This window comes from Panthera pardus, unplaced genomic scaffold, assembly GCF_024362965.1.
Source record: "Panthera pardus isolate Hobbes unplaced genomic scaffold, ASM2436296v1 HiC_scaffold_11, whole genome shotgun sequence".
Lineage (NCBI taxonomy): Eukaryota > Metazoa > Chordata > Mammalia > Carnivora > Felidae > Panthera > Panthera pardus.
In genome coordinates, this window is record NW_026526666.1 from 81,836,171 (window position 1) to 81,860,066 (window position 23,896).

At 53.8% G+C, this 23,896-nt stretch overlaps 2 protein-coding genes across 2 annotated transcripts; one reads left to right on the forward strand and one right to left on the reverse strand.

The window, feature by feature from the left end:
* Positions 1-8,927: 8,927 nt before the first annotated feature.
* TMEM54 (transmembrane protein 54) lies at positions 8,928-15,123 on the forward strand. Its single transcript, XM_019429926.2, has 6 exons — positions 8,928-9,137; positions 11,753-11,946; positions 13,745-13,804; positions 13,948-14,136; positions 14,283-14,417; positions 14,838-15,123. The coding sequence occupies exons 1-6, from the start codon at positions 9,122-9,124 to the stop codon at positions 14,910-14,912; spliced, it is 669 nt and encodes a 222-aa protein (XP_019285471.1). The 5' UTR covers positions 8,928-9,121; the 3' UTR covers positions 14,913-15,123.
* Positions 15,074-23,437, reverse strand: HPCA (hippocalcin). The gene is made up of 4 exons (XM_053897955.1): positions 23,332-23,437; positions 20,580-20,978; positions 16,169-16,274; positions 15,074-16,047 (listed from the first exon to the last, which is right to left on the reverse strand). Exons 2-4 carry the CDS (start codon positions 20,955-20,957, stop codon positions 15,950-15,952), a joined length of 582 nt encoding a protein of 193 aa, XP_053753930.1. The 5' UTR covers positions 20,958-20,978; positions 23,332-23,437; the 3' UTR covers positions 15,074-15,949.
* Positions 23,438-23,896: the final 459 nt, after the last annotated feature.

A 23,896-nucleotide genomic window follows, 5' to 3' on the forward strand; every position in this document is an offset into this window, starting at 1 on the left:
TGCTTTGGGCTTGAACGTGTAGGTAGATGGCGGTGCTGTTTACTGAGATGAGAGAGACTAGGGGAAGAATGAATCAAGGGGAGAGGAACCAAGAGCTCTTCCTGAGTCCACTAAGTTTAGACGGGCGTTAGGCATTCAAGTAGATATGACAAGCAGGCAGCTGGGCACAAAAGCTTGGCACATGGTGAGGGCTCAGAGCTGGAGATACACACAGGGGCCATTGACATCTTGATAATATAGAAGCCAAGGGACTGGCTGAGATCATTGAAAAAGAGGGTGCAGACAGAGAGAAGAGGTCTTTGCCCAAATTTTCAGGTATGCTATCATGAAGGGTCAGTCAAGATGGGCATCCCATGAAGGTAAAGAATCATTGAGGCTGCAGATAGAAGCTTTTGCCAAATGAGATTTGAGGAAGGAGGAAGGAAAGCAGAGAGTCTGGGGGCAGTGTGTGTGTGTGTGTGTGTGTGTGTGTGTGTGTTTTGTATTGTTTTAAGATGGAGATACACAGATGTGGAGATATGTCTGGGTGTTAACTGGTGAAGAAGTGCTAGATGTTGCAGGAAAGAAAGGATATAATTGCAGAAGCAAAGCCCTTGATAAGGAGAGAACTTCTCTTAGAAAGACCCAAGAGGGGGCGGCTGGGTGACTCAGTCGGTTGAGTTCCTGACTCTCGATTTCGGCTCGGGCCATGGTCCCGGGGTCATGAGACTGAGCCCCGCATCAGACTCCGCAATGAGCACGGAGCCTGCTTGGGATTCTCTCTCTCTCTCTGCCCCTCTCCCCACTCACACTCTCCCTCTGTCTCTAAGAAAGAAAGAAAGAAAAAAAAGACCCTAGAAGACTTCATTTATGGTAACAAGGAAGAAGGCAGAGAGCATGGATTCCTGTTTTGGATGTGGTGAGGTAATTACGAATAAAGTTGCTCTGAACATTCATGTGCAAATTTTTGTGTGAATATGTATCTTCAGTTCTCTTGGGTACGTACCTAGGAATGAAAAGCTCGGTTGTACGGTACCTCTCTGTTCCGCTTTTTGAGGAACTGCCAAACTTTCCTAAAGTGGCTGCGCCATTTTGCATTCCCACCAGTGGTGAATGAGGGTTCCAATTTCTCCACATCCTCAACACTTGTTATGTCTGTCTTTTTGGTTATAACCAGCTATCCTAGTGGGGATGAAGTAGCGTCTTATTATGGTTTTTATTTGCATATCCCTACTGACTAATGAGATTGGGCATCTTCATGCGCGTAATAGTTCTTTGTCTATTCTGGATACTAGACCCTTATGCTTCACAATATGCTTCACAAATATATATATATATATATATATATATATATATATATGCTTCACAAATATTTTCTCCAAGTCAATGGTTGTTTTATTTATTTATTTCAATTAAGCTCCACACCCAGCATGGGGCTTGAACTCCCAAACCCAATATCAAGAGGCATGTGCTCTAGTGACTGAGCCAGCCAAGTGCCTCTACTCTTTCTTCTTCCTTTTTTAAGTTTATTTATTTATTTTGAGAGAGAGAGAGAGAGCATGTGAGCTGGGGAGGGGCAGAGAGAGAGAGGGAGAAAGAGAATTCTAGGCAGGCTCCTTGATATCAGCACAGAGCCCCACTCTGGGCTCAGCTGCACAAACTGTGAGATCATGACCTGAGCCAAAGTCGGACGCTCAACCGAGCCACTCAGGCGCCCTATCTAAACCACCTTGGTACCCTTGTCAAAGATCAATTGACCACATACGTATTTTTAGTTCTAGTTTATTTCTGGTTTCTTTATATGCTCTTATTCTCAAATCTATTCCATTGACGTATATGTCTATCCTTATGCCCAGTATCACATTGTCTTGATTACTGTAGCTTTGGAGTAAATTTTGAAATTGAAACGTGTGTGTCCTCCAACTTGTTTCTTTTTCAAGATTGTTTTGGCTATTTTGGATCTTTTGCATTTCCATATGAATTTTAGGATCATCTTGTCAATTTCTACAAAACAAAAGTGGGGGAAGCTTGGATTTTGATAGAGGTTGCAACAAATCTGCAGATCAATTGGGGAGAATTCCATCCTAACAATATTAAGTCTTACAATCCATGAACCCAGGATGGCTTTCCATTTATTTATGTCTTTTTTTTTAATGTTTATTTATCTTTGAGAAAGAAAGAGCATGAGCAGGGGAGGTGCAGAGAGAGAGGGGGACAGAGGATCCAAGGTGGGCTCCACAATGACAGCAGAGAGCCTGATGTGGGGCCTGAACTCACCAACTGTGAGATCATGACCTGAGCCAAAGTCGGACGCTCAATCACCTGAGCCACTCAGGTGCCCACCCCCCATGTATTTATGTCTTTTGAATTTTCTTTTAGATTGCTGATTTTAAGCAGAAGAGAGGCATAATCTGATTTTTTTTTAACGTTTATTTATTTCTTAGAGACAGAGAGACAGAGTGTAAGCGGGGGAGGGACAGAGAGAGAGGGAGACACAGAATCCGAAGCAGGCTACAGGCTCTGAGCTGTCAGCACAGAGCCTGATTTGGGGCTCGAACTCACAGACTGTGACATCATGACCTGAGCTGAAGTCGGAAGCCCAACCGACTGAGCCACCCAGGCGCCCCATGACATAATCGGATTTATACTTTAGGAAGAGTACCCAGTGGTGTGTGGAAAAACAGCTGGGGGTGAGAGATGTTATATGAACAAGGGCAATAGTAGCAGGGACAAAGAGGAAAGCACTTGTTCCAGAATTGCTTAGGATGTAACTTAGCAGGACTTGATGATTGACTCTGTATAGAAAGAGAGGGAAGTGAGGCGCCTGGGTGGCTCAGTCAGTTAAGCCTCCGACTTCGGCTCAGGTCATGATCTCATGGTTCATGGGTTCTAGCCCCACATCAGGCTCTCTGCTGTCAGCACAGAGCCTGCTTTGGATCCTCTGTCCCCCTCTCTCTACCCCTCCTCTGCTCACTCTCAAAAATAAATAAATATTAAAAAGGAAAAAGAAAGAAAAATAAAAAGAAGAGAGAAAGAGTAAAAAAATGACTCCCAGGTTTTTGACTTGGGTACATGGTGATGCCACCAACAGAAAATATCCAAGGAGCAGTTTGGGAGAAAAGAGGAAATGATCAGCTGGTACTTGTCCAGCTTGAGATGACTGGTGGGAAAGTCAGGAGACTGGATATTTGAGTCCGATGCTCAGGGGAGGTAGTCTGGGGATGGTGATTTGAGAACTGTCATATAAAAGGAGAGCCATGAGACAATAGGAGCCAACCAACGGGAACAATAAAGGAAGCAGAAAAGATACAAAAAGGATTACCAATATCTAAAGGTAGAGCGGATCACAAAAGGTCCACAAAGAACCATTTGCAACAGCATGGATGGAGCTAGAGAGTACAACGCTAAGCGAAATAAGCCAGTCAGAGATGATGTCACTGGAGAAGAAACAAAACAAAGCAACAAAGGAAGAAAGAGACAGACCAAAACACAGACTCTTAACCTTCGAGAACAAACTGGTGGCTGCCAGAGGGGAGTGAGTGGGGGAGGCTGAGTGAAATAGGTGAAGGGATTAAGAGTACACTTACCTTGGGGCGCCTGGGTGGCTTGGTCGGTTAAGCGTCTGACTTCGGCTCAGGTCATGATCTCACGGTCCGTGAGTTCGAGCCCCGCGTCGGGCTCTGTGCTGACAGCTCAGAGCCTGGAGCCTGTTTCAGATTCTGTGTCTCCCTCTCTGTCTGCTCCTCCCCTGTTCATGCTCTGTCTCTCTCTGTCTCAAAAATAAATAAATGTTAAAAAAAAAAATTAAAAAAAAAAAAAAGAGTACACTTACCTTGATGAACACTGAGTAATGTATAGAATTGCTGAATCATGATATTGTGCATCCGAAACGAACATAACACTGTATGTTAACTATACTGGAATTAAATAAAATAAGTGTAAAAAAAAAGTCCACAAAGGAGACCGAGAAGGAACAACCAGGAACAAGGAGTGTGCTCTGTGAGTGCAGGGGGGGGGGGGGGGGTGACTAACCAGCCTTGCGGAAATGCTTCCATTGGATCCAGCCAAGTTAGAAGTCCCTGGTGACCCAGACAGGGCTCTTCCGGCAGAGGGCTGAAGCACCTTGCTGCGGATGGGGAGGGAGCAGTAGTTGAGAAGATGGGCAGCACAGAAGGACGATTCACTCCAGAAGTTTGGAGGGGAAGGGAAAAAGGAGTGAAAAAGAAGTAGCTAGAAATGCAAAGGGAGTCAAGGGGTGGGGGTGTCATCTTAGGATCCAAGAGACAAGGGCGTGTTTACAGGCTGACAGGGAGGATTGGGGGTGGGGGGCAGGAAGGATGAGGGATGGAGTGGGGTCCATGTGTGGAGCTGGAGGAACGCCTGGGAGGAGGAGAGAGGAGGTGAGAGGGTTTGGAATGGTGCACACCAATCACACGGCTCAAATCCCCCTCTCCTCCTCAAGCTCAAGTCCTCTACTTTGCATTCCTCACCTGGATCACTGTGCTGGCCTTCAGACGCTCAGCCTTGTGGTGTAGGCTTGCTGGGCCAGCGGCCAGGAGAGGCTGACTGAACAGAAGGAAACAGAATGGGCCAGTGGCCTCTGTGAAGTCAGGGGATGAGGCACTAGGAGTCGGAAGACAGGCATTCTGCAGGAGGGGGCCTTGTGGGAACCCTTGAGGCTGGGGTTCCAGAGGGGAACATCCAAGGTGTGGCCCCAGAGAGGATGGCAGGGTCATGACGAAGGTCACCAAGGAGATCAAGGAAGGGTATTGGAGGGTTATCTGCATGGATCGACAGGACATTAGGACAGACTGCCTGACAGAAATTCTGAAGTCCTTGATGGATGGGGGGGGGGGGGGTGACAGGGAGGGCAACAGATCAGGGTGATGAGAAGGGTGGCAAAGTAGAGCCAGAGGGAAGGAGATTCAGAAAGGGAGAAAATGATAATGTACACGGGAAAAGACCCTCCAAAGTGTGAGTGGGGTTGTCCGTGAGGGCAGGGAGGATTATGGGTAGCTCTGATTTCTTCTTTATACTTTCCTGTTATTTCCTCCAAGTTTCCTACAATGAAAATTTTTTAATTTTTTTAATGTTTATTTATTTTTGACAGAGACAGAGACAGAGTGCAAGTGGGGGGGGGGGGTGGAAAGAGAGAGGGAGGGAGACAGAATCTGAAGTAGGCTCCATGCTCCGAGCTGTCAGCACAGAGCCTGATGTGGGGCTCGAACCCACAAACTATGAGATCATGACCTGAGCTGAAGTCAAACACTTAACCGACTGAGCCACCCGGGCGCCCCTGAAATGTTTTTAGAAAAGTAAAAGATAGGAAAAAAATACAAATGACAAACATCCCCTTTCACAGCGTCTAGAATTTGTAATTGTAAACATCCCAAGGTCCCCTTTAAGTACCTTCTCCTCTCAGACAAGCATGATCTTTTGTTTTTTGTTTTTTTGTTTTATGCATATGTATATACACTCCTAAAATAGAATATGGTGGGGGGGCTTAATTTTTTTAAGTTTATTTATTTATTTTGAGAGACAGAGAGACACACACACACACACAGAGACAGAGAGAGAAAACAAGCAGGGAGGGGCAGAGAGAAGAAAAGAATCCCAAGCAGGCTCCGCACCATCAGCACAGAGCCCAATACGGGGCTCAAACTCACAAACTGTGAGATCATGATCTAAGCTGAGATCAAGAGTTGGACGCTTAACCAACTGCACTACCCAGGCGCCCCAGGGTTTGTTGTTTTTTTTTTAATTTTTATTTATTCTTATATTAGAGAGAGACAGCATGCGCAAGCAGAAAAGAGGGGCGGAGGGAGGGAGACATCCTAAGCAGGCTCCATGCTCAGCGTGGAGCCCTACAAGGGGCTCCATGCAGGGCTCGACCCCACAACCCTGACCTGAGCCGAAATCAAGGGTCGGTCGCTCAGCAGACTGAGCCACCTAGACACCCCAGAATATGGTAGGGTTTGTGCATGATTGTTTTATTTACATGGAGGAAGTGTTTGAATAATCAAAGAGGACTGAACCCTCTCTTCAGCTGAGCAGCCCAGCCCGGAGGCCATGCCCTGGGAAGACCCAGCCTTCAGGTGAAGTGCACTGGGCCATGCCTGGTTGTTAAATGTTCCAGGAAAAGGGGGATTACTGCTTGCATTTCTCTGGCCAGGTTTCTACCCACTCTCATGTCTCTCAAGTTATTTATACCATAGAGATCTAGGAGGCAGAGAAAGTAATCATTATCCCCATTTGACAGATGGGGAAACTGAGGTCCAGTGAATGGCAGTAAGCTGCCAGCGTGTCACAGTGTGTTGGTAGAGGGTAAGGGACTAGAGCTTTGCCTAGATTTCTTCCCGGAAGCCCAGGCCAGTGTGCAGAAGGGTGGGGAAGAGGCAAGGGACACTGGGTGGCTTGGACTTTGACCACTTGGCAATAAGGAAGAAAAATGGAAATAGCCAGGGAGCTAAGGCTGGGCCATGGCTGGGAAATTATCTGGGAAGAAACAGACAGGCAGTTTACCCTCCTGGGAGGGTGCCAGGCCCATCCCTGGAGGCTAGGGCTCCCCTTCCCCTTTTCCCCATCCCCACAGTCCCCTCCTTCACTCAGGAGCAGCCTTTACAAATACACAGGTCTCAGCCCCATACCACTGATACATGCTGTGTGATCTTTTTTTTTTTTAATGCTTATTTATTTTTAGAGAGACAGAGCACAAGCGGGGGAGGGGCAGAGAGAGCAGGAGACACAGAATCCAAAGCAGGCTCCAGGCTCTGAGCTGTCAGCACAGAGCCCAACATGGGCCTCGAACTCACGAACGATGAGATCATGACCTGAGAACCCACGAACGATGAGATCATTGAGATCACTGAGAACCGTGAGTTCGTGACCTGGGCCGAGTTGAAGTGGGATGCTTAACCAACTGAGCCACCCAGGCGCCCCCATGCTGTGTGATGTTTGAAAAGCCTTTCACCTGCCTGGGCCTCAAATTTCTCATCTTTAAAACAGGATAATAATCTTTAACTCCGTATTATTCCAAGAATAAAAAGAGAGAATCCTCATCTATGCGTCTGAAAGCAGAGGCATTTAAGAGGTCCAGGCCCCCAGCCTAATTCCAAGAAGGCCCAGATGGGCTGTGTCGGGGAAACCATCTGACACTGATGGAGAAGCCACATGCACTCACACACGTGACCACATGTGCCCTCCAGGGCGGCCCCTGGGAGGTAGGTGGCCTTTTGTCATCAGAAAGTTGTTGGTGGAGTGGGATAGGGTGGCGGTGACAAGGGGTCCTTTTTTTTCTGTCTTTGTAACGAAAGCAAGACCTGAATAAATGCTCGTTGTGAGACTTCTACAATATAGCCATGTGTAAAACAAAAAGCAAAAATCCTTCCCTCCCTCTCCGTGGGAGCCACACCTCTCTTGGTTATCACTTTGGTGTTACCGCTTGCTATTAGGAACAGCTTGTCCATAACGACGCCCACATATCTTTGCACTTTTTGGTGCGTAAGGTAAAGACCTTGAAATTGAATTGCTGGGTCACAGGTACAAGTGTCTGACCATTTACAATGTGGATAACTCCTGCCCAACTGCCCTACTGAAAGGTTGTCTCCATGGACATAAAAATTCAAATGCCAGCCTGGGGGAGCATCAGCCCAGTGGCTTCATGAACTGTCCCCCCCACCTCCTCCCCCCCCAACTTGCCTTCCACGTTGCTAGTCTTTCTCCCCACTCGGTCCCTGCCGTGCACCGCTCCCCCATCAGACAGCAGATAACTGGGAAGCATGTCTGCTGAGGGATTATCAGGGCAGCCTGCCGAGACCCCCAGGGGCTTCCCGGACCCAGTTTCAGACGGCTCCACTCCCTCCTTTGGTGTTAACGTCCTCCAGACTCCAGAGGCTCTGCGTGTTGACCCAGGTGTCAGACACACAGGGCACACAGCGGCCACCAGTAACAGGCGTGCAGAAAGGCACACATTCAGTGGACATCTGGTGTCGGAAGTACCAAGCCAGCTCCTGCGCTTAAGGCCACTGACCAGTGCAGTGGGGGGTGCGGACGATGAAGTGCCACTGCCCAGATGCCACGTAAGTGCTTCCCAGAGGCCTGCTCTGAAGGCTGAGAAAGCCCTGGGAGGCAGCCCCAGCTCGGCCACGATGAGAAACGTGGGCATGGAGACCCGAGTGGGAATCTGGGTTCCCACTAACTCTACCACGTCCAGCTGGGTGCTCTTGGGCAAGTCCATTTCCAGATGCTGAGGACAAAACACAGGAGGGCAGGGGTCCATCCTGGCACTTTAAGGAGGCTCAGTAACCAGTAGCCAGGATATGTGAAGCTCCTACTGCGTGATCCCGCTGGGTCTACACTCTGTCTTTGAAGGTACTCTAGAGAATTTTCAAAGTGTTTTCTTATCTCATTTTTGTATCTCATTCTGTCTCATCACCCGCGTAGAGGATTTATTATCCCTGATTTTCCAATGAGAGAACAGAGACCTCCAAGACAGGGGAATAAAGTGCCTTGCTCAGCCTGGAGGACCAAAGACTCCCAGGACAGAGCCCATTCTTTGCCCAGTAAAACTAAGGCCCAGAGAGGGAAAGTGATTTGCCTGAGGTCCTACAGTAAGTCAGGAAACAGACTCTGGTCTCCCACGTAGTGCTCCTGCACCACCCATCTTCTAGAAAGAAGTAGATTCCCAACCTTCACCCTGGGGCTGCCCGACCAGGCGCCCACCAGGTCACGGCAGCCACAGCCAACACGCGTACGGCCCCCATCTGGACGACGGCTGCGCCTCGGAGCCTCAGTGGCCATCTGTGCAATGGGACCACTGGGGAGGGCTGGGATCGCCGAGGCAGGCGGGCAGGCGGGTGGGTGGGGCCAGCGCCGTGACTCAGCGGGGCGGGCGGGCGGGGAAGGGCTGCCCAGCCGGTCGGACCGGCCCGGGATGCAAACGAGCCGCCAGGGCCCGCCCGGGGCTGGGCCGCCCGGGGGGTGACGGGAAGGGAGGCCGGCCGGGCGCCGGCGAGCCCGGGACCCAGACGCGGCGCGGGCGGGCGCCCAGGCTGCGGACCGGGATGGGAGCGGGGCCCCGCGGCCGGCCGCGGCACCCGGAGCCCCGCTGAAGCGGCCGCGGAGAGCCCGCGCGGGAGCCGAGATGTGTCTGCGCCTGGGTGAGCCGCGGCGGGACGGCCCGCGAGGCCCCCGCCGCCTTCTCTGAGGGTCACTTTCCGCTCTCGGCCTCAGTTTCCCCAGCAATGCGGTGGAGGGAGGAGGGCTGCTGGTATCCTCTCGAGGTGGGGTAGCGCCTCCGCCCTCCGTCCCCACTTTCCTTTCCGGCGGAGGAGGGAACCCCCAGGCGGGAGGAGAGTCGCTGGAGAGAGCAGCGCGCGCTTGGCCCAGAAGGAGAGCAGAGGGAGGGAGACCCAGGGCCCGGCGAGCCCTGAGCCAGAGGCTCCCTGCCTTTTCGCCTCCTCAGCCTCGCAAAAGCCTCCCACCTCCAACCTTCCACTCCTCCAACAGGATCCAGACAGAGCGGGACTGGTATGTCTCCTCCCCTCGCTCCTTGGGCACAGTGATGCTGCTCTTGGGCATCAGACAGACCCGGGGACTCCCCACTTTCTGGCCAAGAGACCTCATGAACCTCAGTTTCCTCATCTGTAAAATGGGGGTGGTAGCACCACCTCCCAGGACTGCTGTGGGAATGAAGTTGGCTCCTGAGAGTGAAGTGCCAACCCATTGCTAAGTGCTCTAAGAATGATCACTTAGGAGAGGTCAGGACTGCCCTGACACTCTGTCCAGGGCTCCAGGCACAGCCCCACACTGGCCCTGTCCCTCCAGTTTGACCAAGTCTTGGTCCTAGGAGGTTGTTGTTCGTAAGCCCAACCCTGAGCCAGGTGGTGTCTGGGCTGCCAGGCAGGTGGGTGGATGGGGCGAGGTGGGTCAGGCCCTTGGGACAAAGCTTCCTGTTTGACTAGCAGTTAATCTTCATGAGGCCATCCCAGTTCCAAGGTCCCATCCAGCCATCACCTGCCCTCTGCTCTGAGACCCAGTCCTGCTCCAGAGGGTCCTGCAGGGCCCCAAGTGTCTCAGCGACCAGCTGCGCTGGCCCCTCCCGAGTTTATATACCACAAGGTCACACAGAAGGGCTATGACAGTGGCCCTACCCTGCTGCTCCCAGGGACTGCTTCTTGGCACAGGGCCCCCAAGAATATCCACCCTACTGATTCCTTCCTCCCTCCCTCCCTCCCTCTTCCTTCCTTCCTTCCTTCTTTCCTTCCTTCCTTCCTTCCTTCCTTCCTTCTTTTCTTTTTCTTTCTTTCTTTCTTTCTTTCTTTCTTTCTTTCTTTCTTTCTTTCTTTCTTTTTCTTTTCTTTCTTCCGTCTTTCTTTTTCCTCCTTCTTACCTTCCTCTTTCTTTCTTTCCTTTCTTTTCCTTCCTTCCTTCCTCCCTCCCTTTCTCTCGTCCTTCCTTTCTCTCTCGTCCTGCCTCCCATCCTTCCTCCCTCCCTCCCTGTCCCTTTCTCTCTCTCTCTCTCTCTCTCTCTCTCTCTCCTTCTTTCTTTCATTTCTTTTAGCTACAGGGCTCCCATATATGAAATAGGATCCAACCCTTTCTGTCACAGATGAGGAGACTGAGGTGTAGGAAGGGACTTCCTAGAACTTAGTTTAGAGGCCTGGCCAGTTTCCCAGAGCTGGCTGGAATGAGGGGGCTGACAGGGCCAGGAGGCACAGTGTGTGTCCTCTGTGGCCAAGCCAGGACCCATAGGGGACATTCCAAAGAGCAGATATGGAACAGCCTGAGCTGCCCAAGGAGGAGAGATCCCTCCCTGTGAGGTGTGCAGACAGGGGCTGCGTAGCCACTTGGCCACTCAGAATCTGCAGAGGAGTCTCTGATGTTCTTTTGGTCCCAGTCTCCCCCACTTGCCCTGTCCCTGTCCAGTCTCCCTGCACCAAGAGCTTGCTTCTCCCAGCACCCCCAGGGTATGCCCCACCTACCTTCCCATCTGTCTCCTCCTGGGACCCTCCTCCACTGGGAGACAAGGGTTATTCTTCCCATTTCATTATTTTTAAAAATTAATTATTTATTTAGGTAATCTCTACACCCAACGTGGGGCTCAAACTCAAGACCCCAAGGTTAAGAGTCATATGCTCTTTGGACTGAGCCAGCCAGGCACCCCTCTTCCCATTCTAAAGATGAGGAGATGGGTCCTCAGAGGCTTGAGTTTCTTGCCCCAAGTCAGTTCAGCAATTGTGAGTTGACTACTATGTGCCAGGCTCTACACACCAAACTGAATCCCGAGCAGGATCTGATCCCTGCCCAGTGCACTAGGGGCTCTTTGGGGCCTAGACAGTGACTGTCAAACTCACCGTGGTACCTTAGGGCCTGGCACAGAGCAGGCACTCTGAGCATTTGAGTAACAAACTCCTGAATGAATAAATCAGTGAATGGGGAGCTTCGTGGAAAGATCATGGACCTAGAGCTAGAGACCTGGGTTCAAGTTGTGGCCCTGTCACGCGTAACCTTGAGCACTGACAAGAACTCCTGCCCTTTATTAAGTACCACCTGTGTGCTTTTCCAGCCTTAGAGCCCCAAAGACTCTCACGAAGGTGTTGTGAACCCCTTTTCCAAATGAGGAAACTGAGGCTCAGAGAAGACAAGTCACTGACCCCAAGCCTTCCGGAAACAGACTTAGCACCCAGTGTCCACTAATCCTGCCAGGGCCTCAGTCTTCTCCTCTGCCAGAGGCTGAGCCGCACCATGGCCCTGACCTGGCTGTCCCCCACAGGTGGCCTGAGTGTGGGGGACTTCCGGAAGGTGCTGATGAAGACAGGGCTGGTGCTGGTAGTGCTGGGCCATGTGAGCTTCATTGCAGCTGCTCTTCTGCACGGCACCGTGCTGCGCTACGTGGTTGCCCCACGCGATGCCGTGGCTCTGCAGTACTGCGTGGTCAACATCCTCTCTGTCACGTCCGCCATCGTGGTATGGCCAGGCGGGGAGGGTGACTGGCGAGAGGGAGCTGGAGGGGGCTTGGGGTGGGCAAGGAGAGAGCGCCAAGCCTCTGGTCTCTCAACCTCTCCCTGCCTCAGCTGCCTTGTCTATTACATGGGGATGGTAGCATTGTCCACCTGAGAGGGTCCCCGTGAGTATGAATGAGATCACGTAAAGTGATCCACGTAATGAGATCCACGTAAAGTGCGTGTCATGGTATCTGGCGCATGGTTAGTGCTCACGCTTGCGAACTGGGATTATTATGATGATAAGGAAGTAACCAAGGCAGTGCTGGACAAAAGGAAGGAGCATCAGCTGAGCTTGGGAGGGTCCAGGAGTGTTCACAGAGCTGGAGGCCCCTGAGCTGGATATTGACGGATGAGTAGGAGTTCAAAGATAGGCTGCAATTACCATAGCCCACATAGGAGGCACGCTGGGGCCAGCAAGTAGGAGAGGAAGCTGGGATGACATTCCAGAGACAGAGAGAATGGCAGATGCAAAGGTGTGGAGGTGGGAATGGCTAAGATCTATTCTGGGGACACCGAAAAAACAAATTTGGCAGGAACTTAGCATTAGGCACGATCTATGGTAGGTGCTCAATTAATGGTGGCCGTGGCTATGACTAGGTGTCAGTACCTGTTTGAGGAATCCACGAATGAAGGGGCCTGGCATTCTGAAGGCCACAGAGCTCTTTCCCACCTGTTAGCAGAGGTGGCTGCACCTTTTGGGCAACATCCATCCATCAAAGCCTTGAGTTCCATCTCTGCCACCTCCCGGCTGAGGGACTTCTTCCTCTCTCTAAGCCTAGTCTCTCCTCTACAAAGTGAGGCTCGAACAGCCCGCTGGCGTCAAGACTTAGGTGAATGGAGATCGCATGCCCCAGCAAGCGGGAGAAGCCTCAGTCAGTGGGACGGGCCGGGCTGTGCAGATGTGTGTAGTGTCCCCTGGAGTGACCCCTGGGGTTCCCCAGTGACCCCAGTGTTCCTCTCACCAGCCTTGTAAGGAACTCCGGGAGAGCAGTGAGCTCAGGGTTAGGAGATCCACCGGGGATGGGCTCTGGGCTGGATCCCTTCAGCTTTGCCCTCATTTCCTCCGTTAATCCTCAACTGCATCTGGCAACAGGGGGCGTCTGTTACCCCCGCTTTCCAGAGGGGAAACCAACACTGAGGATTCACCCAACCTCCTGTCGATACAAAGAAGCCAGGCTGGATCTGAAACCGTTTGTGTCTGACGCCAAAGCTAGTGTCCTTTCTGTGAGCTCATCCTGCAGACTGGGGCTTAGCCCAGAGAGCTTGGGGCACTTTCTTGGGGCTGTTCAGTGAAGTAAAGCCATTGCTGGGTGGCCATCAGACCACCTGCCTCCCATGGGCTCAGCCCATTGAATTCTCCTCCATGAAGTGTTCTGACTTGTTAAAATAACAATTTTGTGCTTAGTTCCTTGCCAGTTGAGTTTACTTAGTTTATCCCCAAATCTTTTCCACTCCAGAGAGATATGTCATGTATAGCCTGTGACAGGGCCCTGTGGCCCTGGGCTACACAGGTCCCTGTTTGAGTTAAACATCTATAGGCAGTGGGGAGTCACGGAAGGTTGTAGGCAGGGAGTTACCGGATATTAGAAACATCTCTTCGGGGCTGGACCGTGAGGAGGCAGTGCCTCTGTGCAGATGGAGGTAGTGAGGCCAAAGCTGAGCGGAGATGAGGGGCCGGGGGCTTGGAGGGCTAGAGTTGGCCTCGGTGGAATCTTTACCCGGAGCTGCCCCTGACACCTGCCTGCTCTCCTTCCCCACAGGTCATCACCTCAGGCGTTGCAGCCATCGTGTTGTCACGCTACCTCCCCAGCATCCCCCTGGTATGTGGCTCCTCCTGGGAGGGGCTGTAGGGGTCGGGTGGGGGCAGCAGCCACCCCAAAGGGCCTAGCTTGCCCGGAGGGAGTGACGCTGACCCCATGGGACCAAGCCTGACATCCGTTGACCGGTGGCCTCCCCCATCCAGCGCTGGACAGTGTTTAGTTCGAGCATGGCCTGTGCCCTTCTTTCTCTGACCTGTGCCCTGGGCCTCTTGGCCTCCATCGCCGTGACTTTTGCCACCCAAGGCCGGGCGCTGCTGGCTGCCTGCACTTTTGGAAGCCCCGGACTGCTGGTACTGGTGCCTGACTGTCCCTTCGACCCCACGCGCATTTACGTGAGTGCTCAGGCCTGGGATTGCAGGAGGGGGCAGGGCAGGGCTGGAGGAGTGGGGGGATGGGTGGTGACACCCAGGGGCTCATCAGAGGTGGGAAGGGTTCTTGGAGACCCACCCTGCATCCTGCCCCTTGTGCCCCCCCACAGAGCTCCAGCCTGTGCCTCTGGGGCATCTCACTAGTGTTCTGCGTGGCAGAGAGCGTGTTTGCTGTGCGCTGTGCCCAGCTCGCCCACCAGCTGCTGGAACTGAGGCCCTGGTGGGGGAAAAGCAGCCACCACATGGTAAGGCCCGCCACCCCCTCCATCAGCCTCGACTCCCCATATTTCCTGGGAGCCCTTGCTGGGAAGCCCAGGCTGGTCTGCCCCTACCCTCTGCATGGGGCCCCTGCCTTGAGAACTGGGGCAGTAGTTTTTCCTCCAGGATGAAAGGGAGAAGCTCGGAGGCTTAGAGAGGTCAGATCTCCCAGCTAAGTCACACAGCTGAAACCTGGCTCCCCCAAGGCCCAGGATGAGTCTTGAGGGAGAGGGAGGAGTATCTGGGTTCAATCTGGGGGCACTCCAAGGGTATGGTCTGGCTCTTGCACGGGAGGGGGTAGTGAGGTTCTTTTGCCCCAGAGATCCTCCCAGCCCTCCCCTCATCCCCTCCCCTGGGTGTCCTATAGGAGCAGACCCAGTCCCTGGCAGCCTCTTGTGTCTCTGCAGATGCAGGAGAGCCCAGAGCCCGTGGAGGGCCATGACCTGCTGAGCTGCACCAGCTCTGAGCCGCTGACCCTCTGAGAGCTGGTGGCCCGTCCAGGCCCCGTGACCACTGGGGCCCCCTGCAACCAAGTCTGCATTGTGACCAGGTCAGGATTCCTGGAACAGACCGGAGAGGTTTCACTGGTCACTCAGGGGCCCGGGTGGGGCTTTCAACCCCTTCCCTCAGCTACCCAGCCCACTGCACTGAAATGAGACTTTATTCTGAAGTTATTAAAAAGAACAGAGATGCTCCACATGGATGCATGCAGCAGGGGAGGGGACTCGGCCGGGGGCCCTGTGCTTCTTTCCCACACAGGATGCTGTGGTTGGGGCTCTGGATGTGTCTGCCCATCGTGGGCCTGTGTGTGTGTCTTTCTGAGAGAGGAAAAAATATACAGAGGGATCGGTGGGTCTGTGTTCATCCGAGTGCTGAAAGGCAGGTGGGGGTTCATGGGACCCACAGCTGGGAGCCTGGAACTGCGGGCGGGGGCGGGGGGGGGGGGGGGTTCCTTTTGCATCGTGGCCTCCAGGCCAACAAGAGCTGTGAAGCAGGAAGGGTCGAGGCCCTCCTGCAGGAAAGGACGACTCAAGGAAGCTTTTTCCTCAAACCCCCACACCTCCGGAATCCTTCCTCCTATCCAAATGAAGACAGCCTCCTCACCTGGGCATGATTCCGCCCTCCACCCAGGCTGAGAGCTACAAGGGAGGGGGGGGTGGGGGAGCTTGCCCGGTGGTTGGGGGAGGAGCTCGAGGCTGCGTGTGAGTCGGGGTGCGGGTGGGGGCGGGGGAGAATGGCTGAAGTTCCCTCTGGGTAAGGGAGGGCAGACCCAGCCAGAGCCTGCGTCTCAATCATTGCCTAAGGGAGATATTGCCTTTTGGACTGAGGGTGCTAACCGCTTGCTTGCTGTAGGGTTGCCTTCTCCATAGACCCCAGAGTGCAGGCCCTGGGGGCGGGGGGTGTGGGCAGGGGGCGGGGGGTGCGACCAGCCTGACCCCCAGCCTGGATAGACACAAGGAAAGGAAGCCGGGAGAGGGCCAGTGAAGGCAGGGAGGAGGGGGAACCTGGGTCCTGTCGTTCAGAACTGGGAGGCGCTGCTGGGGTCGCACTGCAGCAGACGCACGATGGACGGGTCGCTTTTGGCCCCGCGGATGAACTCCTCCAGGGACAGCTTGCCTGCGGGGCGAGGGGAGCAGTGATGCTGGAGAAGGCGGCCGCGCAGCGAGAGGAGGCCGAGCAGAGCCGCGGGAGAGGAAGGGGGAGTGGCACCCGCCCCGCCCCATCCCTGCCCCCTCACCGTCGTTGTTTGTGTCCATTTGGCGGAAGATTTTCTCGGTCCTCTTTTCTGGGGTCGACTCGTCCTCCGGCATCTTCATCACGGAGGAAACCATCTTGTAAATGGCCTGAGGGGCGGGAGGGGGAGGCAGGGAGTGAGAGGAGCCTGCCCGAGCCCCCTACCCCCAGCATCCAAAACGGCCTCCACACACGCAGAAGATTGCTGCCCCCGCTTGGGTGAGGTGGAGAGATGGTCACGGAGGCGTGGGGGAACGGGAAGGGGGGTTAGTTTAGGAAGGAGTGCCTGGAGAGGCTTCCCAGAAGAGGGGGCTATTGGAGCGGGCCCTGACCAAGTTCCCTTGGAGCGCCAGGTGGGAAAGGCATTGCTGGCAGAGCAATCTGCACGTACAAAGGACCTGCAGCAGGAAGCTGAGTGGGCGCCGAGAATTTGGGGGTGGCTGAGTGCAGTGGGCCAGGAGAGAGGTTGGAGGATATCGGGACCCAGATAGCGAAGGGGCTAGAACATCGGGCTTAGGAGCTGGTGCGGGGCGCTGCGGGCTCCAGGATGAGTACCGGCTTAGAGCTGCTTTTCTGAAACTTCGGGGCCCTGGGCAGCCCGCGCTCGGCCGCCTACAGGGGGCGCTGGACGAGGGAGGTGACATTGGGCTGCGGCGCCTGTGTGGCCGGCAGGGGGCGCAGAGCCGCACTAAGGGCTGTAGGGCTCGAGGCCGCAGGGCCCAGAGAGGGCGGGGGCATTATGCAAATAAACGCAAATGAGCATCTGCCAGAGGCGGGGACAGCATGCGCTCAGTTGTGCCCAGAACTGCAGCTGCCACGTGCAGGATCTCTGGAGGCAACACGAAGGAGGATATTTGTGCTAAATGTAGGCAGAGCACGTAGGGCTTGGCCTGTGGGATAGACTGGGTCCTGGCGCCCCAGAACTCAAGGACCAGACGGATCCCCCCCCAACGTTCCAGCTCTTTGCAACTGACACCTCTGCCAAGAAGCCTCCCTTCTCCCATCCCATAAACTTCCCTTGCCTCAGATCCAGATCCGGCCTCCGTACTGGTCTCTTCCGGCCTCTTTCCCTCGCATCTGTCCCCCACGCTGCCTCTGAAAGCTTTCCAAACACAGATCTCCACCGCCACGTCCCCAGCCCAGTGGGCCGCCGCCTCGCTCCTATCACACACAGGCTTCCCTCCAGGCCCACCGTGCACCCAGCTCCTTCTGGATGCTGCCCCACGCTCCTTCTGCTGCCTCCCACTCTTCTTTGGGACTCCACTTACATAGCGCTTTCTTAGGGAGGCCTTCTCTGATCCTGCCTGGGTCAAGGTCCATATGCTGGCCCAGAGCCTCCCGGGCTCTTCCTTTGGGGACACCTCTCTGAAAGCAATTTTGTAGGATTGCACCTAGTTTCCAGCATACAGCTAAAGATCATGGATATCTAGCTAGTACCCATATCCTCAGAACTTAGCACAGTGCCTGACATCTGGCAGGGACTCCACGGCTTAAAAGCCTTTGGTGCCTCCCACTGCCCTCTGTACCAAGTCCAAACCATTCAGCCCTGGTCACTCAAGGTACTTCTCGTTTGGTCCCTGCTGACCTCTCCATCATCAGGCCTCCCCTGGTGAGTGACCCTGCCACAACCAACCCCTCCATGCCTTTCAGGTTTCCCAGAATATACGGCCTCTTCCTGGAATAATAGTACTAGCTACCACTTATCAGGCTCCTGCCGTGTGCCAGGTACTTTACATGCATTATTTCTTAACCTCACAACGGCCCTGAAAAGCAGGTATCATGATCCTCATTTTCCAGATAAGAAATGGAGGCTTAGAAAGGGAATTGACGGCAGAGACTGAATTAGAATCCACTCCTTCAGAGTTGTGGGATAGATGCTTGTGGGTAGCGATGACCAGCAGGGATTTTGAAGTAAGATGGACTTGGAGGGGCATCCTGGTTCCACTAATGTGGAAGCCTTAGACAAATCCTTATGTGTAGCCTTGGACAAGTCCTTAACCTCTGTGAACCTGTTTCCTCATTTCTCCCTCATTAGGATTGTCCAGACGATTGAATGAGACACTGTTGTAGTTAGAATAGTAGCTGGCTGGAGTAAGTGGTCAGCAAACAGCAGCTCATAATATAATCATTACTCATCCACCACATCCTCAGGCCTTCCCTGCCTTTCAGTCCCCTAGACTCCAGATGCCACATTTAGCTAGTCAATGTGGGCTGCAGACTTCTTCTCTCCCACCAGAGTGGGAGCCCCAAGAGGCCAAGACGCAGCGTTTTCCCTTGTGGTGTGTCCACAGGGTTGGGTCCTGAGAAGGATGGCCAGGTGACTGCTCCCCTCGTGACAGCCCTCTCCTGGGTCTCCTAATTAATTGTCTGGAATTGTTGTGCACTTACTGTTTCATTGGAGCCAACTTGTAATTAATCAGCCACTGGGATTTGCAGAGCTCTGTCTGCACCGGCCATCTCGGGCTGCCCGGCTGCCGTAAAGGAAATCAGGGCCTACGTAGCAGAGGTCAGCCAGGCAGGGGTCCTGAGGGGGCCGAAGGAATGAAGCTGGGCATGACTGATGTCTTGGGTTTGGCGCCCCCAACAGGGCTGAGATTTACCAGTATAGTGCAGTGCAACCACACGAAGTGGTAAAACGTGAACATCTCTCATATTGGTTGGTATGTTCAATCGCTGAGCTGTTGCTGTTTTCCATCACCCTGATTGCCCCAGCCCTTCCACCAGGACCCCCAGAACTTCCCACTGTCCGTCAGCTAGAGAGTTCATGCCTGGTCCATGGGGGTCACAAACATTAAGGCTTTATCCCTAGCGATAGACACAGGGAGGGCAGCGCATCCCCAAGCAGCCCATGCTAGTCTAGCTCAAGAGAGCATACCCTGATGCTTAGCAAAAGAGAAGCCAAAGCAAGAATCCAGTAGGGGCTGGATGCAATGGAAGGGGAAGCAGCAGAGCCGAGGAACCAGAGGGAAAGGATTCAGAGAGGCAAAAGGAAAGAGCAAGAGCTTGTGCAAAGCTGTGCAGTGGGATTACTCAGGGCATATCCTAAGGATGTTGAAAAGGCCACTCTGGCTAGAGCAGAGAATGTGCAGAGGAGAGAATAGCAACCGACAGCATCTAACATTTGCCAAGTAACAATCATATGGAGGACTCTCTTCTCTCCTGCTAGAGCCCCTGTCCCACTTTATACCTGCAATAACCTGGTGCTGTAGGGAGCTAACACCCTCGCTATATGGGTGAAGAAACACAGGCTCAGGCAAAAAGTGAACTAGGAACTGGATAGATAGACTAGAACCAGAGCCCTGATGGACTTCAATGCTGGGCCAGGGGGATAGGCACTCTGGAAGATTGAGCTAATATATGCTACACTTAAACTTGTACTAAGAAAGAGCATTTATATCAGGTCCTTAAGTCTCCCTGTGAGGTCAGTATCACCATCCCCATTTTACAAATGGGAAATCTAAGAGTTGAAGCCAATTCCAGAACTAGAAGCCAGATCCCTTTCTAGGGGCAACTCTGAGTGGTGGCCAGCTTAACTTGACTCCACCACATACATGCTGTGTGACCTTGAGCAAGTCACTTCACCTCTCTGAGCCTCACGGGGTTATTGTAAGGATGCACTGGCTCACGGATATAAACATATCACTTAGTACTAGGTTTTTAGTGGGCCCTCAGTCAGTTGAAAGGTGGCTGGGTGTCCTCATGGAAAGTGGATGGTGGACCCAAGGTAGTCCACTTACAGTCTGTGTGGCTTTGGGCCAATGTCTTTACCTGAGCATTCATTTTCTCCTGAGTAATGAGGATCAATGAAACATAACTGGCCTGTACTCTGAAGAAATGTCAAGTTTTGAAAGACAAAGACTGAGGAATTATTACAGATTACAGGACTCTAAAGAGACACAACAATGAAATGCAATGTGTGATCCTCAACCTGGGGAAAAAGTGCCATACGGAACATTTCGAGACAGTTGACAAAACTGGAATATGGTCTGTAAGTTAGGTAATAGCATTTATCTACATTAGAAAATAGTTTCTACATTAAATGTCCTGACTTTGATAATTATATTATGGGTCATGTAAGAGTATGTTCCTGTTCTTAGGAAATATATCCTGATGTATTCAGGGGTAGAGGGTCATGTTCAGAACAACAGCGAAGCATTGCACACACGCTCGCATGATGCCCGTCACGATAAAGCAAATATGGCAAAAGTTAATTGGTGAATATGGGTAAAGGATATATGAGAGTTTTCTCAACTTTTCTTTAAATTGGAAACCAGTTCCTAATAGTTTTTTAAATGGGTCACAAAAGTAGCACCCGCCACTACCTACCCACAAGGGCTCTCGAGAGGATGAAAGGGAATGGGGGGTGCCAACTGCTGGGCCCTGCATCTGGCATTCTGAGGGGTCCAGGGGCCCACCTGCACAATCTCGAGCATCTCCTCGCGGCTGATGTAGCCGTTACCATCCAGGTCATACATGCTGAAGGCCCACATGAGCTTCTGCTCCAGGCGGCCACGCGAGGTCACGCTCAGCGCGATGATGAACTCCCGGAAGTCAATGGTGCCATCGCTGTTGGTGTCAAAGGTGCGGAAGACGTGCTCGGCAAACTTGGAGGCGTCACCATAGGGGAAGAAGTTGGCGTAGATCTTCTTGAACTCGTCCACGTTGAGGATGCCCGTGGGGCAGTCCTTGAGGAAGCCCTTGTACCACTCCTGCAGCTCCAACTCCGAGAACTCCGTGTTCTCCCGCAGGTCCTGCAGCATCTCTGGCCGCAGCTTGCTGTTCTGCTTGCCCATGGCCACCGAGCCAAGTCCCACCTGGATTCCCGAGGGGGTCAAGGGGTAGAGAGGAAATGGTCAGGCCCTCTTGGCCCCTTGACGCCACTCCAGGAAGGCCCCCCGGACACCAGGCTCTCCAGTCTCTCATTTGACCCAATGAAAGAGAGCAGCTGGCCCAAAGTCAACAGCCCATACCCCGGCATCCTGCCCGTGACATGCTCCACACCATTTCCCAGGACCTTACAGTTTCCCAGGGAACAGACCAGGAGACGGAGGAAGGGAAGGGGGCTCACATTTACTGGAGAGCCTTCTCAGTGCCGGCCACTGGGCTTTCACAAGTGAATATCATTCCACACTCACAAAGTGAAGTCCAGGAGTTAGCCCCGCTTTACAGAGGAGAAGGCAGGCTCAAGGAAGTGAGGTGACCTGTTGCAGGTCGCAAAGCCGTGGAGTGACAGGGCTGCCTCCCAGAGTTGCCCAGGGAGGTGCAAAAAGGCCTTCTGGTCCTCTTCCCTCTTCCCTCCTGCTCCTTCTTTGCCTTGCATATGCCTGCTCATTACAAAATACACCTGCAGCCCAGACACTGACCTGTTCTCTCCCCCACACATGTGTGCCTGACAAAGGCCAGCGTAAGATAGATGTTAACCTAGGCTCCAGAGCCAGACCACCTGGGTTTGAATCTCAGGTCTGCCTCTTGCCAGCTAGGTGACCTTAGATGAGTTCCTTATACTCTCTCTGCCTCATCTGTAAAATGAGGGTACCTACCTCATTATTGTGGGGATTAAATTAGTTAATACATGTGAAGCACTTAGAATGATGCCTACACATATATGTGCTACATAAGTGTCAAATAAAAATGATTTATGTGTACCCAGATGCCACAAGACTCATGCACACAATATACAAATGAATACACATTGACACATATTAATGCTACATAGCTCACCAAATCCATACACTGGCTCCCAGGCCACTCACATACCACCATGGGTCACCATGCCTCCACACAACATTCCCGCTGCTCCACAACTCACATGTACTGACACACGGCACCACTCACGAACAGCTCCCATACCCTGTGCATCAAGACACCAGCCCACGACCCCACATGTCTCACAAATGCCATCACAAGCCAACTCCCATGCTGACACCTCTCACATGGCCAGCTGCACGTGGGACCCTCAGGCAGCCTTGCCATCTTTCTTTTCCCAGGGGTGCTTGCAGGTCCCAGGAGAGGGAGCTGCAGCCCTTCTCAGACATAACAGGGGCCTCTTTTCCAGTGAGAGCCCTGGCCAGCCAACCTTTCTCCAATACTTACCTTTCACATAGTCCAGAAAGATCCCCTCAGTAAAGGAGGTTAAGGCGCGGAGGGCTGAGGGGAAGGCAATGGAGAGGAGACAGCCAGGCAGTTCCAGGCAGGAGTGTAGGGGTGTATGCAAGTGAATCCCTCCCCCCAGCCTTGGGCTGTGAGTGAGACAGGGTGAGGATGTTCCTTGGGTGTGCATTTGCACATAGCTCTGTGCACATGTGGATGAACATGTGTGTGAGTGCTTGGGTTCATGTACGCACATATGTCTCGGGTTTGTGCATGGCATTTGACTCCCGTGTGTTTCAGTCAATATATGTGCATGTGACTAGGTACGCACCCATCACAGTATGAGGGGGATATGCCTGAGTGGCCATTTAGTGGACTTGTGTGTGTCCTCAGCAGTGTCACATGCATGTTTTTGCAAGTTGGTGACCCTCCATTCTAAAGCAGCCTTTTCTGCCCCAGACTGAGGACCCAATGAACAAGTGTGTGGGAGGGGACTGAGGAAATGCGTGGGGCTGGGGCGGAGAAGTGTGTCCCTTAGTCCCCTCCTCAAGGTCCAAGGAACTGGGTCATCGGGGCGGGGGCAGAGAGATGTGCTGGGCAGGAGAGATCTTCCAGTGGCCCCCTCCTCCCTGCCACCCTCAGAACTGCCCCTCCAAATCGGAAGACTTGGAAACGAGGGTGGTAGAAGGTTCTGTTGTCTCCGCAAAGACCCCTAGTCCCCCGAGTGGGAGGCCCCCCAGCTCGACCTGAGAAACTCGCCCTGGGGACCTTCTCCAAACCTCTCCCCAGCTCTCGCCCTGAGCCCACGCTTCAGAGCGCCGGGAGCGGGGCCCCTCCTGGAGGGGGCGCTCCGAGGCGGCCGGAACGCCACTCCTCCCCGCTGGCCACTCGGGGGTCAGGACCCTGGAGAGCGCCGCGCTCTTCCCCTGGGGAGCCCCCTTCTCCCCAGCGCCCTCGGAAGGAGGCTCCCCGGGAGGCGCGAGAGCGGCGGGGTTGGAGAGGCTGGACGGGGCCCCCTCCCTCCGAGCTGCCCCCTCCCCGCATCACCCAGCCCCGGCCGGAGCGGCCCCCACTCACCCAGCGACGCGGAGACACCGACTGCGCAGGGAAGGCGGCGCTGCTGCGGCGCGCGGCGGCAGAGGCGGCCGGAGGGGCGGGCGGGGGGCGGGGGGAGGGACTGCCAGGGAGACGCCCCGCGGCGTTGGCCCGGAGCCCCTCCCCTGGGGGGGGGGGTCCCTGTTCCTCCCCTTCCCCTCCAGCCCCGGGGCGGGGGGAAGCAGTGAGCTAGGCTCTGCCCCCGCCCCTGCCCGGGAGAGGGAAGGGGACGCCCTCACTTCCCCGGCCCCCTCACTAGGGAGCGCCCGCCGGGGGAGGAGGACAGAGATTTCCATCTCCTCAGCATCTCGACTCAGGTAGCCCGAATGGGGTCCGGGGGGTCAGTGCCCAGAGACGTCTTTCCGAGCCGGGGACAACCCCGGCCGCTCCACCCCCAACCCTACCTGGGCGCGAAGCCGCACGTCGCTCAGCGAGCGGAATCCGGAGCCTGGGCGGTTCGGTAGGCGCCCTCCTTGCCACCACGCCTCAACTCGCGAACTAACAGAGCTGGGGTCTCTTTCGCGAGGGGGCAGCTCCCATTTCTCCA

Coding starts and splice junctions, on each gene's coding strand:
- TMEM54 (XM_019429926.2), top strand. Junction 13,805..13,947: donor ACCTCCCCAGCATCCCCCTG/GTATGTGGCTCC, acceptor TCCCCCATCCAG/CGCTGGACAGTGTTTAGTTC. Junction 14,418..14,837: donor GGAAAAGCAGCCACCACATG/GTAAGGCCCGCC, acceptor GTGTCTCTGCAG/ATGCAGGAGAGCCCAGAGCC.
- HPCA (XM_053897955.1), bottom strand. CDS start 20,957: ATGGGCAAGCAGAACAGCAAGCTGCGGCCAGAGATGCTGCAGGACCTG. Junction 16,275..20,579: donor AGATGCTCGAGATTGTGCAG/GTGGGCCCCTGG, acceptor CCCGCCCCTCAG/GCCATTTACAAGATGGTTTC. Junction 16,048..16,168: donor AATGGACACAAACAACGACG/GTGAGGGGGCAG, acceptor CTCGCCCCGCAG/GCAAGCTGTCCCTGGAGGAG.